This window comes from Porites lutea, chromosome 2 (assembly GCF_958299795.1).
Source record: "Porites lutea chromosome 2, jaPorLute2.1, whole genome shotgun sequence".
NCBI lineage: Eukaryota > Metazoa > Cnidaria > Anthozoa > Scleractinia > Poritidae > Porites > Porites lutea.
In genome coordinates this window covers 11,412,977-11,431,076 of record NC_133202.1, presented here as the reverse complement: position 1 = coordinate 11,431,076, position 18,100 = coordinate 11,412,977, and the positions used below count along the sequence as shown (strand labels likewise).

The following is an 18,100-nucleotide window of genomic DNA, read 5'->3' as shown; positions in this document are numbered from 1 at the left end:
TAGACCTATTGTAGCGTTGCCCATCGGACTTTGAATTGGTGTCTAGTAAATAGGGAAATTTAGCTGGATTATAAGTGAAAGGGCAAAACATAAAATCAGTAATTTCTTTCTGCTTTATCATATTAAAAGGGTATTTTTTTTCGTCATCAAATTTAATTATTGGATGCCAAATACTCAGCAAGTTACAACTTACCTCAGCAAGACACGTCACAATGTGGTCTCCTTTATCAGAAATGCTCTGTTCCTTTTTTCCGTCTTTTTTTTTCTATCTTTCTTCTGTCACTAGTATACAAACAATGCAATATAAAAGTGCCAATATTTTGTGAATTAATTAGACTCTTCCACGGTTTTTTCAAAATTAGACGAGGATTATTTGACGAGGATTCATCAACACCGCTGAAAAGATCAGAGGCCCTTAACATTAGTAAACTTGCAAAGTTTAAAAGTAATACGTCCAAAGCGAGCGAGGATTTAGCTCCATTAGTCGCCAAATTTTAAGCGTGGGACGTTTGTATCACGTGGAGGGCAAGGTGCTGCCATTCACCAAAAACATTTGCGACCTTGTGGGACAATATCTCCGCTAGCATACAACACTCCGACAATATTGGCCATTGCATTATTTTTACATTTTTTAGCTTCTCTTTTCAGCATTGTCGACGGATTTATCACAAAGTGGATCATATCAAAAGTTGAAAAAACCGTGAAGTGGTCTATTTTTAAGCGTAAATTAGCAGACAGAGAGTATGAGTAAACAGGTGTAATTCCTAAAGGAGGGAGAGGCTAAAATTAAGGTAAAACTGTAATGGAACCAGAAGAGGAACTTACCTCTCCGAATAATTGGAGAAAAAAAATCGGAAAAGTAATTTTTGGCACTGTTTTTAGTTCAGTGCAGCAGTAGCTGTGTAGGCTCGCACGATAATTTCCGGAAAGAATGCTACAAACCTAATTTGAGTGTGGGTGTATTGTTTCAGAGGTCATTTCCAATTAAGAGTGCCTACCCGTAAGGCATTTGTGAGGAATTATTCAAGTGGCGAATTTAATTTCAACGGCGGTGGGGCTTTGCCATTTTAAAAGAGGTTTGTCTTTATAACTGCAGGTGAGGTGTTGTCAAATTTTCAAGGCCATGGAATTCAAATTTCAATCAACTTTTAAAAAAATGAAATTGAATGACGTGCCATAGGATAAGCTATATAGTTAACAATTAAAGGTGAAGTCGACGATACAACTGAGTGTCAGGAATAAATGACATCGATTGCGACACCAAACAAACAAGTCACATTCTCTTCAGAGGACGAAGACAAAAAAAAAGTAAACAGTTGCTGTACCACAGGAAGCTCAAGTTTATAATTTAAGTATAATCCATACTATTATTTACATGAACGGTTCTATCAAAATGGCATTTAAGTGTTATTAGGACAATACTTCAAATATATTTTCATTTTTCAAATAATAATATGGATTTGAAATAACATCATTTCAGTTCACTTCTTAGTGTGGGATCCTTGAGCCAGTGTAAGCGTTTTACTCTGCGTTTTCCATAAGTGATTAAGTGCGCCCAATATTAAGAGGAGATCCTGTGTTACAGGTGTGAGCTACGAGTAACTAACATACTTGAATTCATCCATCCCAAAACTAGTAACCTGGGTTTAACGCCTAGATAATCCGGAGCGGTCACAATAGATTTAGTAGCCCGCGGGTCTCCGCTTAATTAACACAAATGTCACTGTATCTGTGGCAATATGAAAAATTCAGCACAAACAATGCCTGTTTCGTAATCATGCATGACATAAAAAAGTCTAATGGACCCTTTCTGGCTATTCAGTAAAATGCCTAAAAACGCCATCGGACACAAGAAAAGCACAGGACAAGGCAAACAAAGGAATTTCAGCACCACTTTAAATGATGTACGTGAGCGCTTTGTATTTTTTTGTTTGTCTTTACCCAGTGCTATCCTTGCTTTCCAGCATGGTCTATTTCGTACCACGTGACTGACGAGCTGCAAACTGGGCCTATAGAGGGAAGAACTCGTCACGTAACGTTTCCACGGTAGAAAAATGTCTGGATCTCAACAAACCATGGTCCTGAAAATATGGCAGAAGAAAACGAAAAATTGACATATGATCGATTGCACTCAGGAACAAAACGGTAGACCATACTTTTTTCTACAAAAAAGATAGTTGAGATCCATAAATCTTGCTACCATGGTAACATGACGTCACACTTCTCCTCTCTATTTATGCCCTGCTCTCATTGTGATCCTTGCAATTTTTTTGTTTTAAATAACAGAAAAGCTGTTCATTTTTTTCCAAAAATAATAACATTGTGAGGAGCGGGGTGAGGTGGGGAGGGATTAAATGATGCAGCATCTCTCGTGACGTTGAAATGCAGATAGTGAGCGTAAAATGCTCCTAATACAGTTTAACACTAAAAACTTTAATCAAGTGAAAAGGACTGTTATAAAGTTGCTTAATGAGAATTACAACCTGTTCTGTGATAAAGATACTTAAATTTCATTTACTTGAACAAATTAACTACATGTATTAATCCTTTTAAAATTACTGCGCTTTTCACAAACGTGCGAATTCTGAAGTTCAAAAGCCAACTGACGATTGCGTTTTTCGCTGCCGTCAATCACCTTAACGGACCTCTTAGGAAACAAAACTTTACTTTAACGGGTTCAAAAGGTCAAGGTTTGTGATTTTTGACATAATCGGATTTGTCTTTGAAGCATCTATCTCAAGAATTGTACGGTGTCAATTTTTGCTCAGAAAAAAATTATCCTCACTGGAAACTATTTACTCTCAACACGCTGTTAGATCTGAGATCACTTGCATTTGTTAATGAAAGAATAATGGCTTTAAAACAGATGATTGACAAAAAAACACATTTTTGTTTATCGTACCCGATTTTGTCCAGTTTTGTCCCAGGGAAAATTTTGTCCGCGGCGCCTTTGAAGATTGTCTAGTCTTGGACAAAATTTGTAAGTGATCACGACAAACCATCCTCATTTGTTATGCGTTTGTGATGAAAGAAAATTTGTCTAAGTTAATTGCTTTTTCGCTAATGAAGATAGGCCCTAACACTTTTGAGTAATATAATGTAAAAACTAGAGTGCAGAATCGTTCTTTGTAGATACTTCAAAATACACCAGTTTGGGAAAAGGCCATGAAATAAGTAAGTAAGCAAATTGTTGATGAGTTTCTGGATTCCTTGAGCTGTATTCCAGCCAGGATTCCGGATTCCACAAGAAAAAATTCCCGGGTTCCAGATTCCACAGGCAAAAATTTACGGGACTCCTTAATCCGGATTCCCTGCATGACATGGGGCAATTTTTTGGAAGAATTCGTTCAGCTAGGAATAAAGGTGAAATGAACTAAAGTGAATGGGACGTGGCGGCGCTTGAAAGAGTGACTGTGCATGTCTTCGTTTTCCAAAATCAACACCCACAAGAGCCTGTTTAAGAGTCCTGGTACCATTTGGCGCTAGGTATGAAAAAGACTTTTGTCAGGAGTCGAAACCGTTAACAGTAGAACTATTTTTTGGCTATGTTTCAAGAACTATCTTAACTTATTTATAAATGTCATTTTTTGAATGTTTACTCTAGATTCCAACTGGCTTGATTTTCATCTCAGCTCGCTTAAAAGAGTGATGGTAACCCTTCCATGCCTTCCAGTTTACACCGACAGCAAATTCGTGATGGTAGCCTCGAAGATAGAGACCGTTCAAATTAGATTCATGACAACGTTTGTACCACCAGGCTCCTTTGAATTTCTTGGCACAGATGGTATCGGGATTATGATCGTTGTCTTGATCTTTGGTAGAGAACGTAATACCACGATGATAGCTAAGGGAGTCGCCAGCAGTTCCTGCAAAGTTAAGGTAAAGAATATCAATATTTATAAAACCTCGATCTAGTAGGGTGCAAATGGGCTAGTGTTCAGTCCTGGAGTATAATTATTTACCAAATATTTTTAGTATTTAGGGTTATAATTAAGTGCGGATTGAATTAAGTGTTAAACGGGTATAAACTTTAAATTTATCGTATAGAAAGACCACCAACTACACCAACTTCGATTCCATGTCATCTTGTGCTTGTATTGTAAATTAAATCTTTATTTAACAGCTTCATTTTTTGTTTTTATGTCCAATGATCAGGAATGCTACTACAATCAAACCTCCCGTGCGATAAGTGAACACTCAGAACGCGAACAATTTAGTGGTGGCTTCCGAGAATCAAACTTAACAAGAGTCTCATTCGAGAAGAGGTCCCGAGACATCTACACTTTGGTAAAGAATTTATTCAGTGGAAGCTCTACTAACGGACACTCTCGTAAGAGGAAGGATCTATCTTCTTATGGCCGTCTACCATCCAAAGAAACCCAAATAAAATTCGCGTAGTTTTGATTGCTCGGCGGAACATAGAGGCGAATCTTTAAACAATCACCTGCTTCAAGGCCCTGACTTGACAAACAACTTAACCGGGGTACTATGCCGCTTTCGAGAAAAATCCATCGCCTTTATGTGCGACATAGAAGCCATGTTTCACCAAGTCAGAGTAGACGAAAGCCACAGAGATTTACTTCGATTCCTCTGGTGGGAGGACGGTGACGTCACTAGAGAACCAGAAGAATATAGAACGGCCGTTCCTTTGTTTGGAGCCACTTCATCGCCGGGGTGTGCAAATTTTGCTTTGAAGTCAACTGCCAATGACTATCAAAGTGAATTTGGTGTTGCTGCCGCAGATTGTCTTCGAAATGACTTCTACGTTGATGACGGTCTCAAGTCTGTTCCCTCAATCGATGAAGCTGTAACGCTCATTTCAGATGTGAAGCAAATGTGCAAGAGTGGAGGTCTCAACCTTCATAAATTCGTGTCGAATAGTAAAGACGTCATCAGAAGAATACCAGAGTCAGATAAAGCAGATGGCGTTAAAGAGCTCGATTTGGACCTCGATTCGCTTCCCTTAGAACGTGCTCTTGGTGTGCGGTGGTGTATTGAGTCTGACTGCTTTCAGTTTAACATCGTCTTACAGGACAAGCCGTGCACTAGGAGAGGAATACTTTCTACGATAAGTTCGATTTTTGACCCACTTGGCTTCGTTACTCCGCTCTTGTTAGACGGGAAGTCAATACTTCAGGAGTTATGCCGCCTTGATGTAAGTTGGGATGACCCGATACCTGACGATGTAAAGATCAAGTGGGAGAAGTGGAGAGCAGACCTGTTAAATTTGCAGCAAATTTCACTTTCGAGATGTTTCAAGCCCGAGAACTTTGGTCCTGTTGTGCGCACTGAACTCCACCACTTCTCAGATACAAGCGTAAAAGGCTACGGTCAGTGTAGTTATTTGAGAATGATTGATGAGCAGCAAAGGATTCACTGCACCTTAGTCGTGGGAAAATCGAGAGTTGCCCCCCTGAAACCTGTAACCGTAACGAGACTGGAACTCACCGCCGCTGTTTGTTCTTTGAGGATTAGCAAGCAGTTTCGTCGGGAACTGAGTTATCACATTGACCAAGAGTACTTTTGGACAGATAGCAAAGTGGTCCTTGGATACATAAGGAATGAAAGTAGGCGATTCATGTATTCGTGGCTAACAGAGTTCAAGAAATTCAAAATAGCACTTCAGCTTTACTTTAAGGGAGCCCAATGTCTATAAGCCTCATGGTTTCTTTTTGGGCTTCCTCGCCACTTTCATTTGCTTTTGTGTAACTGTCTTGTTTTATCGTTATTTGTATTTTGTGGTAAATCAAATAAAGTTACAAAGTTACCAAGTTGAATAGTGGAACCACGTCGAATCAAAACAGAACCCTGCAGATGAGGCTTCGCGAGGTGTAAAGTCTCAAGAGTTGTTACATTCTCGTTGGATCAACGGACCTGCCTTTCTTTGGAAGACTGAAGACCAGTGGCCAATAAACCAGGATCACAGTGAAGGTACCTTTGATCTCCAGAATAACGACCCCGAAGTCAAGAAACATGTTACCATGGCAACCACACAAATCGATTCAGAGAAAGCAAGCCTGTGTGAGAGAGTGAGGTATTTCTCTGACTGGTATAGCGCGAAACGAGCAATCGCTCTGTTTACACATTACGTAAGAAGTTTAAGAGCGCGAATACAGAAGAAGCATTGCAAAGAAGAATTGACACGAGAAGTAAAAGTCACTGAGTTAGAGAGCGCAGAACGCGCTATCATTCGTGCAGTACAGTTAAGCGCATTCGAGGACGAGTTAGACGTCTTGAAGCAGATAAAGCGAAAGAATCCGGACCCTAACAGTAGAGTCTTTGCGCAACAGAGGAAATCTAACATAAAGACTTACAGCTCACTGTACAAGCTCGGTCCTTTTGTTAATGATAATGGAATTTTGCGAGTCGGTGGACGTCTCAGACGTGCAAGTCTGTCAGATGACATGAAGTTTCCTATCATACTACCAAGAAATAGCCACGTTACCACGCTCATTGTCAGGTATTTTCATGAACGCACAAGTCACCAAGGCAAGACCATGACGCTCAATGAAGTACGATCGAATGGATTTTGGATAATAAGTGGTTCAGTTGTAGTCAGTAGCATTATCTCGTCCTGTGTCAAGTGCAAGAAACTACGTGGAGCAGTTCAAGAACAAAGAATGTCAGGCCTCCCAGAAGACCGTTTAGAGACTGCCCCTCCCTTTACCTACTGTGCCGTCGACTATTTTTATATCGTTAAAGATGGCCGGAAGGAGCTGAAGCGTCATGGTGTTTTGTTCACTTGTATGGCTTCGAGGGCTATACACCTTGAAAATCTAACTTCCTCGACACAGATTCATTTATCAACGCCCTTAGACGATTTATCAGTCAGCGAGGACCCATCCGGCAGTCAAGAAGTGACCAGGGAACCAACTTTGTAGGAGCTAGTAAATAACTTGCACAAGCGTTAGGTGAAATGGACCAAGAAAGAATTAAAGCAAAGCTATTAGAAGAGCAGTGCGATTGGTTTTCCTTGAAAATGAATGTCCCAGCAGCAAGTTACATGGAAAGTGTGTGGGAACGCCAAAGAAGAACCGTTCGGAGCGTTCTCTCATCCCTGTTAAACAATAATAGGCGACAATTAGACGACGAGTCTCTTGGGACTCTGATGTGTGAAGCAGAAGCGATCGTTAACAGCCGACCCTTGACAGTAACTCAGATTTCAGACCCAGATTTTCCAAGTCCTTTGACCCAGAACCACCTGCTAAAGATGAAGTCAAAAGTTGTTCTTGCTCCACCAGGTGTCTTTCAGCCAGCAGACGTATATTGCAGGAAGCGTTGGAGACGAGTCCAACATTTAGAGAAAGAGTCTTGGTCGCGCTGGAGAAAAGAGTTCCTCCTTAGTTTGCAAGAACGTCGGAAGTGGACACGCCCAAGCAGAGATTTACAAGTGGATGATGTTGTAATCATGAAGGATGAGAACCTCCCTTGTAATGCTTGGCCGTTAGCACGTGTATCAGCTGTTTACCCTAGTTCAGAGGGGCAAGTACGTAAAGTCCAGGTAGTTCTTGCGGATAGCTGCCTTGATTCCAAGGGAAAGAGAACTTGTCAATTACGGTACTTTGACCAACCGATCCACCAGCTGGTACTGCTGATGCAAGTTAAGAATTAAGCGAGTTCCGGGGGTAATTCCCCGACGAGGAGCCTTGAACATTGAACTGAACTTTGAAAAGAAAACATGATTATATGAACATTAAGTTGATTATTTAGTTGATTTAGTGAAATAAAATGATTATTTCAGGGGAGCCATGTAAAGGACAAGACGTAGGAACAATACCTTTCATTGATTTCGTGATTTTCATGCTTTGATCCTAGTTACTAGCGTAGTTACAATGTTTACCTGATTTTCTATTAGTTTTGTGATGAGATATTTCGGCGTCCCCACGCGGGTATAAAAGCGCGCGTTACCGTCCTTTTGGGCAGTAAAAGTCAAGTAGAATTCGCGTCGTGACATCGTTTTGTGATTTGTCTTAACCTTTGGTACAAGCGGGACCGATATATAAGTGATTTCTTTTGTTATATTGTTAAGTTTCGTTCTTTAGTCAGTGGTTAAAAGTACACGAATGTTAATGTACAAGTATACAGATTTAAGTTTAATTGTTTTATAATTGTTTCATGAGCGAAAAGCGGATTTGAACGTCTGTTAGAGCAACGCCCACACTTTTGCTTTATAGTACAAGGATTAAGATCAGATTTATGGAATTATTGTTTATTTTCAGTCTATGTAGCCTTTAAGTAGATTTTACCGTCTTGTTATCGACCTAATCGTTATAGAATCGCTTTATTACCTTTTCAAGCTTTTGTTTGTTGATTACACGTTATTTGTCTCAGTATCGCCTTTTCGCCAAATTGATAGAGATTTTTGCACTGTTATTTCAGTTTACGGTCAATCCGCTTGGTCTATAGATTTTGGTCTTTGAAATTTGGAATTAAACCACCGTTAACCGTCACCTTTGGTTTTCCGTGGTTTTCTTGTTTTGCCGACCCGTAAAATAGTCCCTAATCTAACCTGCTGCGACACACCCTGCGAAGCCAGTTTTCTAAATTTCTAAGGGACGGACCATTAGAAAAGTTATGGGGTGGGGGGGGGGGGGGGAATTTTCGAGCTGCAGGAATTTTTTTTCGTTATCAAATTCCTTGCATGAATTTTTCTTCGGCCGTAGCATGAATATTTTTTAGGATTAATTGGCGTGCACGAATTTTTTTTCATTGAATTTTCCCTTGCGCGAATATTTTTTTTGTACTTCGCCCGCCCCTCCCCCCCCCCCCCATAAGTTTTCTAATGGTCCGTCCCTAAGTTTTTAAATTTTGATTAACTGGGACCTCTCAAATAGTAACGTAAACGTTACCCCTTTTTATGGTTTTCATCATTAATGTAGTACAAGAGCCCATTATAGGCTCCTGTGTAGTATTATGTCTAACCAGCGTATTGTCCAAGACGTCCCAGCTTGTACTTGCTCTGTTCATCACCAATACCGAAGGAGTCGTATTCAGCGTAAGCTGTTTGGTTTTCGAAGTCTTCCAGGTCTACCCGAAGCCTGCTCTGTTCTTTTGTCAGTCGGTGAATGTATTCTAGTCCGAGCCAAAATTCACTATTCAGATTTCCAAAGTCTCGTTTGTAATCGTCCCAGCCGCGATAAAAATCAACCGAGCCGTCCAGTCTCTTTTGGAACACACTCCATCCCCCACCGGCTGTTTTTTGGTCACAGTACACATCAAAGGCTCCAGCATTATCAGGGTCGATAGTGTAGACACCACTAGTTCGCAAACCGGCTTCATAGAGCTCAGCACAATTTCTGTAAACTGGAAAACACGAATGCAGTGACAGCGCTTCGAAACCTCAACACTTTAATGCAATATGAAAGACTTGTGACTTAGAAGTTAGTCATATAACCTCGTCATAAATTAGCATAATCTTAGGCAGAAATATTACCTTATTTAAAAATAAAAATAAAAACCCGCGACGGGGCCAGCATTACTGGTCCACAATCGGTCGTCAACTTCTATCTCGGACTGTTTTCCTTTATCATATTCTTGATAAAGCCAAACTTGCAAAAAACAATCGGTCAAGTGCCTGATGGCCGCTTAATAGAGGTGACAACAATGGGATGAGAGTACCTTGTTCGCAGTTTTCACCTTTGAAACCAGCTGTGCAAGCGCAAACGTAGTTTTTCTCGGTATATCCCATGTAGCACGTTCCGTTGTTCAGGCAAGGCTGACTGGCACAAAGATTCTGTTAAAAGAAACGCAGCTTCAATGAATTTTTATTGAAATCAGCTTCTCCTAGGTTATGATGAACTACGATTAACCCTATTCCTACTTAAAGCTTTCCGTTATTCTTTCACTGGAATTATGCAATAATTTTAATTCAAACGTAAACGAAAGGAAAAAAATAGCGCTTTTGGAACGAAAACATATCCCGCGCGACCGGCAGCCCAAAAAGGCTCGAAAACAAAAACCGAAAGTCGATAATAATAATAATAATAATAATAATAATAATAATAATAATAATAATAATAATAATGGGCACTTAATGGAAGTTCAACTTCATCTTTTTTTAGTGCCTCAAGTTTTGAACTCTTTTCTTTACTCCCAAAGCTGTTCTCTTTTTGGTGTGCGACGTTATTTAGTATTTTTTTTGTAAGTTAGGCGACCGTCGTCGAGCGTCCAATAATACAAACACATAATTATGTATAGCGGAAAAATGGACATAAATTATCCAGGTTTTTAAATTAAAGTGTAATTATGAAAATTCAAAGGGCGGATTGCAGCCAATCCGAAGAGGTGATTTAGAATTTAAAATAAATTATAGGAAATTGCATATACCGCCAACACCGACATTTTTATCATCTTTATCATCAGAAGCTTGGAATTATCATAAATCAACCCCTACATGATAGTTGAAATGGTTCAAAATTCATCTCGACTTGATAACATTATTTGCAACAACAACAACAACAACAATCTTTTTGTTGACTCGTGACACAATTAAAATTATTACAAGAAAAAAAGTTATATACATTACAAATTTATAGATCATACCTTTGTCCCTCGGTAGATCCAGTCCTTTCTTGGTTTGAGACCTTCTGGGTGCTGCAAGTGATCTGAATTACTGAGTTCACAGGCCATCTTGTTGTTGATCTTTGGACCAATATTATATGAAACACATTCCCTCGCAAGGGCGCATTGGTCTTGGCAGTCTAGGTTTAGTTCCACAGAATGATTTGAAAACACGTGTCCTTCAAGGTAAAACCCTCCGACTGGTGTCAGAAATGTGATGCGTCGGTTGTTTTGTCCGCAGGTTCCTGAAACAGAAATTGATATAATTAAGAGAGAATTTGATTGACTTTATTGCACTGCAATAACGGTATGTATATTAATTAGTAATCACATGATTTTTCTCATGTAATTTGCAAGAAATGCAGAGGGCCTGTAAAATTTTCAAAGACTGCAAATTGCACTCGTCCTAACGGGCCATTTATAATTAGTTCCTGCCCAAAATTTAACCTACGTCAAGCGCGCGCTTACTCATTATCTTTCCCGCGCTTTTGGTGCCGGAAAATTGACCAATCACAAGTGTTGTGAAGCATAGCAAGTTGCGACGCAAAACATAAAATTGAAAGTTTGTTGCAAATAGTAGAACTCAGGCCTACTTTGCGCGACATGTTGCCGCAACTTGCAACATTGAAATTTGTTGCGTGACAAGTTGGGAGGAAAGGTGGAAATAAGAGCAACAACGCTTTTCAACTTGCAATGCAACAATGTTGTGCGACAAGTTGAACGAAAATGTTGCCAGTATTACTTGACATTTTAACGGGCCAGTGCAAAAAATTTACTCGCGCTCATTTAAAATCCAATTCCATTTTTGTATTAAACCTGCATGAAATGCGTTTTCTTATTCAAAACTGTTCAGACCCCGGGGGCACTCAACAAAATTTTATACGGGAAGGCTCCTTCCGATGTTCAACCCCTTACCCTTTTAAATACCATTTTTGCTACAAGGGGTACACTTTTATGTACCTTCTATTGACAAAATGGTACCCCTTTCACAAATCTAGTTTAGAACTTTAATTTTGTCTCCCTTTTGACTGTCGTAAATGTGCTGGGTTTAAAGCTCTCGTTAATTTTTATAGTTTACTGAAACAAAATATAAAATCGTGTAATGCTAAGCGGAGACGACAACCAAAACGGCCAAAATAAAATCAGTAGGTCTACTTAGGAAAAAAACAACTTTGCCGGGTGCAGCACAATTTCTTTTTTTGTACATTTCTTTGTCGTTGTTTTGCACGACTACAACGTAAAACTTCAGAAACTTCCTACTAACGCGTTTTATGGAGCAAATGTCGTATGTGTTCCTGGTCCCTTTGTTTTTTTTCACTGCCGCTCATGACCATTTTCACCTCGGTGGCCGCTAGCATTTCTCATTTTCTCACTGCTAGTATAAAAATTTCATAGTTTTCTCACTTCCAACGAAATTGGTCTCCTTTGTTTTTCATCTCTCAGTCTAGCTTTTTCTCTGTAATCCACATCAATGTAGTCATTGAAATTTAGTCGAAAGAAAGAATTGGTTTTGTTGTCTTTGTTGTTTATTCTTTCTAAGGATCCGGGTGGCCATGCCGACTAAAACGCGTGGCAGGTGCTTGAAATGCAAAATTTCATCCCAGCTTACGCGAGTGGGTTGAGTTACTTATGGACGAACGTACTGATGATTTTCTTAGACCCAAATTTCTTGGATGTATAGATAACCAAATTTTCTTACCGATGGAACTCCGCTTCGCGCACGCGAGAACTCTGCTATGAATAAATTACAAAACCAGAACAGAAAATGCACCTGTTGGGTCTTTTACCGTCCGAAGTGACAGATTTCCCTCCCGTTTCATATACTTCAACTATAGTGAAATCCCTACGCTACAAAAGGTGCCCCTTTCGGGCGGAGTCTCCCCGTATTGGTCATTTAATTGGGAGTACCTCGGGGTTTAAACCTTTTCCGCCAGCATCCGCCAGCATTCTAACGTTACTGGGCTTTCTCTTTTAATATTGGGAACCGGCAAAACACCACTAGTGTGTGGCCTTTTCGAGCTTCCGATTTAAAGACGATTTAAATTTTGTTTACACTGTGTTATAAGATTAGAAAGAACGTTGGCGAGTAACATATATCAAGAATGATATTTCAACTCCTGACCAATTGCAGGGGTTGCTTTTCTCGTAAAGCTTTTTGGAAAAAAGAAAAACAAAACAAACAATTAAAAACATTTTTGCTTGTTTTGGAGAACTTGTACTAGTTTTATTACTCAAATTTCGATATCCTTTGCACAGTGGATGTTTTTACGGTGAAAATGCAGTTTAATTACTGTTTAGATAACAGTCCGTTATGTGATGTACTTGAACGCGAAAATTTTAAAGATTCTCCCGTGATGGCAAAATCTCCGTTGAGTGTTAAGTCATATCTACAACTTAACCTAAGCCCGACTGAAAAATTCGCATTGATTTCGTAATATTCTTAAGTTGTTTGTAACTCAGGCTAACGGTTCAGGTGGAGGTTCAATCGTCGGCGCGGTGGACAAAATCTGTCAACTTTAAATCTCCTAGAGATGAAGCGATGAATTAAATTGCGATCTTACAAGCAGGGGCAACCAACGTCAATTTCCGAAAATATGTGTTCGGAAGACGATTTGAGATATAGAATTTTCGGAACATTTATTGTAAAATGTCTTGCTTGCCTAGCTTTCCTAGCATTTTCGAACATCTAAAAATTGGTACAATTGCCCATTTTTAACAGATTTCAGGTCGCCTAGAATTTTCGGGAGTCTTTTTTCTGGCTGAAATTTTCGAAAGGTAAGTTTGATCCCTATAATTTTCGACAGACGAAAAATTTTTAGGGGATAAAAATATGCCTATCTACCGTTTAAATACTAAAATACGTTTAACAATGCTATGTTTAAGTGGTTTTGAACTATATTCTCATTGTTTGGGTGCCCCTGCACAAAGTCATTTTGTGTATATAATAGCTGAAATAATGGCAAATCTTGATCTTCGCAGCTAAAGACACAAATAAAAAGGTTATAGCTGATGTTGGCAAAGAAAAATCCTGAAAAAGAAAATAGCTAAATCTGTAAACCGGCCTCACCTTCGACGCGAGCAGTTGCAACGTAGTTTAGCCAAGCTCCCCAAACAGCAAAAACCAGCAAGAGCGCTAACACAGCTAAACGACTTGCCATACTGAAGGTCTTGACGGGGAACGAACCGCTCCCGATTGCGATGGGACAGTTATTATGAAAAAAGAAAAAGGAAAAGAAAAAGTCACCCGCGGGCTTAGTCAACAGTTAAACATCTTGACGTCTTTATTAGTTAGTTAATCATTTATAAGCATGTACTCAATGTCTTTAAAATTATTCAAGTCAGCTCCAACTGTAGGATTCCCTTTGAATAAAAATGATAAATCTACAGATAAATGTAAGCTTATCGCTTTTTATTCATTTTATCCTTTTTTCAATTTATTAATTTCCTATTTGACCCTTTAAGGTGGAAGACCCTTTAAGGTGGTTCTGAGCTCCCAAACCTTATAAATGAGATGGTGACTGATGGGTTCTCCAGGTTCGTTCTTGTTTACTTCCTAGAATAACTACTCTTTTGTGCACTGCAGTATACATATTTTCGTAGTATATATATAGTGAAAATAGGATGTTACAATTTTTGAAAAGAGTCTTGTATAAATAAATCGAAGAATGATTCTCCGTTTTCAATGCCCGATTAGAATGAAGTATAAATATTAAATAATTTAGTAACGTCTGAGTTCACACAGATAAAAAGAATCACTCGTGGATTTTTAAGAAGGAATTAAGTTGTCTTTTCGTCATCTTTTTCTTTAAATTAGTTTGCTAACGAGAAGGTCAGTCGGATGATGAAGTAATGAAACATTTACGCGGTAGGGCCTCTCGAACTTCCTAATTACTCACGGTTTAAACTTTTTTTTATTCTCTGTAATAGTTAATGAAAACAGACAGCTGCAGACAGCTGGCCTGTAATTTAAAACGGATCTTTTAACTCCGTTGGTTGAAATTTAAGGTAAAGGTTGCTTTTCCTGAAAAGTTTTCTTAGAAAAAAATACGATTAACCATTTTAGCTTGTTTTGGAGATTTTGTAATGGTTGCTCAAATTTTAATCTTCAATTCTTTGTAGAGTGAATCTTCTCTCGGTGAAAATGACTAGTTTGAACTCAAACCTAGATACCAGTCATTTGTCTCCCGCACAGGCACCAAATATAATGACTGCAAATGGGAAACCTTGTAAATAAGCGCAAACAACAATAGCGCTTGGCACGAGTACGACGTCCATTACAGCATAAAATTAATCTTTAATGAAGTCTAAGGCGAATTGCATTGGTGTTAAAGGTTTATAAGTTTGGTCTTTTTGTGAAAATAGACACAACAAATACATTGTTTGTATTCAACTCATTCTCTGCATGTCTTCTTCATTTATTTTCCTGCCCAATGTTAAACAACCAAAATACGACGACAAAAGCTGAGAGAATCAGCTTAAAAAACTCCATGAACTCGACTAAAACGCGAATGAAATTTCAGTTGGGTTTACTTATCAGAAGGACAAATTTTGTGTTAATTAAACGGAAACGTTCCTTACAGCATGTTTACTTATAATGTGCCCATTTTCGAAAATACTGGTAGTATTCCGCATTTCTTAAATAAACACGAATTTTTTCTTCGTTTTAGAATGCTTGGCGTGAGACGGCAAATGCTGTTACTGTCGTAAATCTGTTGCTTCAGGCGACCGAGCAAAGACGGCTCACTTTTGTGTCAATTTGCCGGAGCTTATTCCGGTTTACTTCTTTAAAATTTTGGCTTTCCCCTACAAGTTGAAGACAGGTGCTTATAATTATTTCGCTGAGGAGGTTTCTCCAGCGTTCTGTTCTGGAACTTGCACTAATTTTTAACAACACTGGCCGGAGTGGAAGAAACAATTAAGAGAAAAGAGTTTTGTTTTTTGAGTATTACAATGCTATGGCACGGCCTAGAAGTTTAAGTCTAAGACAGTCGCACCTTCATGAAATTACAGAACTGGCTTCAATTCCTTTTCACTTAGTTAGTGAATTTTGCTTAAGTTCGCCAGTGATGCCGGAAAGCTTTCAACGCGGACTCGACACACCCTACATAACACTCTAACCTGTCTGTCGTCATTATGATATTAAGGACTAAATAAATTGTCTCTGGGCCAAATTTCAGAATTCTTGCGGCTAAGAAAGGAAAGTTATTGTGAATGTCTAACTGAAGTGGCCGGATACTGGGCAACATACTGTACTTCTTAGCGGAGCTGTGTCAAGAAATTTATCGAAATTCAGTCAGTGGGAACAGTGCCACTAAATTGCGAGAAAGATAAAAAATTACAGCTCAAAACATTCAAAGAAGATATAAAAATCACACACATGGCGGCATATACAAAGCCATGCACGAACTTGAAGAAGAAGATTAATTCGGATTGAAATTGTGATTTTTAAAAATTTAATCGTAGATACTTTTGTTTTCTGGCCATCTTAGTTTTTAAAAGAGGAAACGTAAGCAAATTAAGGTGATAAATATAAAGAAACATACACGCATGTCTGGAAAGAAAAAAGAATTTAACTCGACGTTTGGTATGTTCCAACATACATCTTGAGTAAACCGTTGAATACCCGTGTGAAGAACAACAAAAATTTAAATGTGGAAGCACGTGACAATGCCACGTCAACTGGTCATAACATGAAATGGGACCATTTCGAAACTTTGGCAAAAGGATGGAATCGAGAATCGTGAATCGAGTCGAGAATCGAGACTCGCAAGAGACTGTCAACTTACTTTTGAACGGTACGGTATTAAACACACGGTTCTCTCCCGTCCTATTGCGTAACTTCACTATAGGCAATACTAAGGGTACTTCATGCAACGGTAATCAGATGTTCTCGGACGACTTACACAACGTCCCTTAATTTTAGTATTCTCTTTAATCATATGATCGAGTGGTTCACAACGCAATGCTACATGCTTACCCGTAGAGAGCAGCTGTGCATCAATCATTCTGTATCCGTTCTGCAGAGCAAACTTCACGGCCTCCTTTCCATCATCACCCAAAGCCTTGAACACTCCAAGACCGAAGAGAGGTATTTTATAGCCATCGTTTAAAGTGACTTTGCTCTGCAAGCCTTCTCCATCTACGGCCATTCTTGTAAGGCCCTTTACTTGTAAAACTGGCAATCCAATTTTTAGATGAAACCTTTGTAGCAAGAGCGTTTTCAAAAGGCGTAGATTTGAGGCAGGCATCCGCATTACAATACTTTACTGGCCCCTTCGAACGTTAGCAGACTGAGCACTAGTCTTGTGGTACTCCGCTGGTCACGGTTGTCACCAAGCGCTTTTGTAATACAAGACTGTCTTGGATTCCAGGAACTGGATTGCGGATTCTTTGTCAATAAAACTTATATTCCGGATTCCAATCGTTAGCGGAATTTCGGATTCCTTGAACTGAATTCCGAATTCCAATATTCCTGATTCCATAAGTAATAATTTCCTGGATTCCAGATTACCTTACCTGGGGCGACTACTGACATACACAACAATAGAAGCACACGCACACTAGGCTTTTTGCATAAAATTCTGCCGGTAGAATTTCTAGCAGAATAAGCGATTTTTGAGGCGAGCATTCTGCCGGCAGAATAAGGCATTTTCGAGCATAATAAGGGAAATCAGCAGCACTAATGATATACATAACAGTGGTAAGAAAACTTTAAAACTACAGTAAAAAACAAATGGAAAAATAAGCCTTGTGAATAATTTGATTATTTAATAGCTACAACGCACTGACATTAAACTCACATTACGCATAATGATTTATCCAATTAGTTTTTAGGAGTAAGGCCCAGGTTCCATTCTACATTTGCGAAAAAAAAACTGAATACGGCCCGGAGGGCCTAAAAGTTTTTCGGATACCGAGCAGAATTCGAACAGAATAAGGGTGTCCGACCAGAATTTTGAGCAGAATAAGCGATTTTTATGAGCACTGCCGGCAGGCAGAAGAAGTCATTTTATGAGCAGAATTTATCCTAGCCTAACACACACGCGATCACAATAGGTTAATATATGATTGTAGAGAATTTGACGTTTGGATAGAGGCCGGTGTTGCCAGAGGCTATCATTGACTTGAGTGCGGGTTATTTTGACAAAATTTCATTATTTGTTTATGCCAACTTAGAATGAACTGTTTGCTTCAGGAGGGAAAAGAGAGCAGAAAAAACACTGCAGACCAAGAAAGTGTTCCTTCCACCACGGGTGTCTCCGTCCCAAAGATGAAGCCACCGTTTTCACTCCACTACCACGAAAAGGTCCCTTTTTAAACACCCCCACTTTGGAGGACGTTTCCTAACAGCATGCCGACCGTTCAAAGAGGGTATTTTCAGTTGCCTTTAAGATAAATGGAAGCGATTATTTTCTAGACAGAACTAAGCTGAATATATGCAAAATCTATAGCTACTGGATTTTAAACCTACTATGGTGTCCGCATATAAGATGGTCGTTAACTATACAGTGGTACCCAACGAAGCCGGTTTCCTCCTAAA

General features: G+C 39.2%; 1 protein-coding gene across 1 annotated transcript in view; it reads right to left on the bottom strand.

The window, feature by feature from the left end:
* The window catches only part of LOC140925624 (uncharacterized), a 62,859-nt gene extending 53,171 nt beyond the window's left edge, over positions 1-9,688 (bottom strand). Inside the window, exons 1-2 of the mRNA XM_073375538.1 lie at positions 9,619-9,688; positions 8,923-9,303 (exon numbers count right to left, since the gene is read on the bottom strand). Coding sequence (XP_073231639.1) covers positions 8,923-9,303; positions 9,619-9,688 — 451 coding nt within the window. The remainder of the gene's footprint in view (positions 1-8,922; positions 9,304-9,618) is intronic.
* Between the last annotated feature and the right edge of the window lie 8,412 nt (positions 9,689-18,100).